This window comes from Helobdella robusta (assembly GCF_000326865.2).
Source record: "Helobdella robusta unplaced genomic scaffold HELROscaffold_53, whole genome shotgun sequence".
Taxonomy (NCBI): Eukaryota; Metazoa; Annelida; class Clitellata; order Rhynchobdellida; family Glossiphoniidae; genus Helobdella; species Helobdella robusta.
In genome coordinates, this window is record NW_008705278.1 from 1,066,205 (window position 1) to 1,068,002 (window position 1,798).

General features: G+C 38.7%; 1 protein-coding gene across 1 annotated transcript; it reads right to left on the reverse strand.

Moving 5' to 3' along the window:
• Positions 1-677: 677 nt before the first annotated feature.
• Positions 678-893, reverse strand: HELRODRAFT_86683 (hypothetical protein; the record flags this gene model as incomplete). Its single annotated transcript, XM_009028063.1, has 1 exon — positions 678-893. One exon carries the CDS (start codon positions 891-893, stop codon positions 678-680), a length of 216 nt encoding a protein of 71 aa, XP_009026311.1.
• Positions 894-1,798: the final 905 nt, after the last annotated feature.

The following is a 1,798-nucleotide window of genomic DNA, read 5'->3' on the forward strand; positions in this document are numbered from 1 at the left end:
ATTCTTGCGGTTGTTGATTTCTGTCATGTACGTCTGCAACGTTTTCATTTTAGCGGGAAATTATAAACGAACTTCTGCAACATATTTCGGCGGGGAATTAAGCTGGTATTAAGCTGGTAACTTAATCCATTGCATTATTATTTTTATTACGCGTATTTCTGTGAAAAAAATTATAAAAAAGTTTCCATCAACTTTTTTGTCAAGACAGAAATTTAAATTCAATGAAGTAAATAATGAAAATAAGAAGAGATTTCTAAACGGCTCTGCACACATTAGAAAAAATAAATCTGCCTATTAAAAACAGCCCACCTCAACATCATACGCAGTCTCTGCACTCCCTATAACAGGTGAAGTCGCTGTAGCCACTGCTGCTGCTGCTGCTGATGAGGAGGATTGCGATGATGGTGAGAATTTCTCATCAATGGTTTTGATCAGTGTCCTCATGTTGTTCATCTCCTTATTGATCTTCTTCGAGAGTTTGCAGCATTTCTCAAGACTCACCTTACCACTGGTTACCTAGACAACCATGGTGACGTTGCGATGATTATGCTGGAGATGATTATGTCAATGATGATGATGTTATGAGTAAACACACATACACACACACACACGCACGCACGCAAGCACACACACACGTAAGTACACACGCACACACACAAATTTAAATAGGTATACACTCAAACCTGGGCGCCGAGTTTGTTGTACTGCAGTTTGATGGCATCGATCTGCGAGTTGAGACGATGTGGGAAGTCAACCTGTTTCTTGTCCGCCACCTGCCGACCTGTTTTTATCACGTACTCCACTTCCGGTTTGATCTCGCTCATCTTTTTGTAATATTTCTGTCGGTGTATATACTTGTGTACGAGAATGCATACGGGCGTGAATGTATACATGTGTGAGTATGTATACCTGTGTGAATGTGTATGTATGCAATACATTTGTATTCACAAATAAATAATTTAATTAATAATTATTATAAATTCTTCTGACGAACTGTGCAACGACAAATGATGAATGTAAAATTCATTTGCAATGTAAAATAGCACAAATGTGAACACCAAAATGTATCAGTTGGGATTATTCAAAATAAAACTAGCTCCTCCCACTTGATAATTCTCGAGCTGTGATTGGATGACCTCAGTTTCACTTCCGCCGATCTCCATCAGCTGAACACTTTCGTTAATTTCATCGAGAACTCTCTTGACCAATCCCAGTTTGGAATCGAAATCAGGTGGTTTCTGAAACTTCTGAAGTTTCACTTTCACTTCCACAAAATCTTTCTGTGACATAATCCATGGAAAGATACTAAATAATCGTAAAACTTCAAATTGAGTGAAAGAAAGCCCTCACCTTCAGCAATTCAATTTGCTGCGACAAACGATCGGCAGCCTCTTCCTTACCCTCCTCTCTAAACACTTCCACATCTCTCTCTAAATTTTTCAAGAACGTCTCATAAGCTGTGAACTCTTCCAGGAGACTCTGAAATAGAAAAGGTTTTTATATTTTCATTCTTGTTTTCAATTATTTGTTAAGATTTATACGGCTTTAATATTTTCAAGTTCCACATTTTCTCTCCATTGTTGACATACCATTCATTCCTAATTCCAATCATCAAACAACTTACCTAACCATCATCATTATCATCACCATCACCACCATCATCATCACCACCAGCAGCAGCACTCACACGGACAAAACGTACGCCACCAAACTCCGTAAAAACCAATTCACACACCAACACGCACACCCACACACACACACACACACTCAGTCGCAAACATACTTGATATTCCTCAGG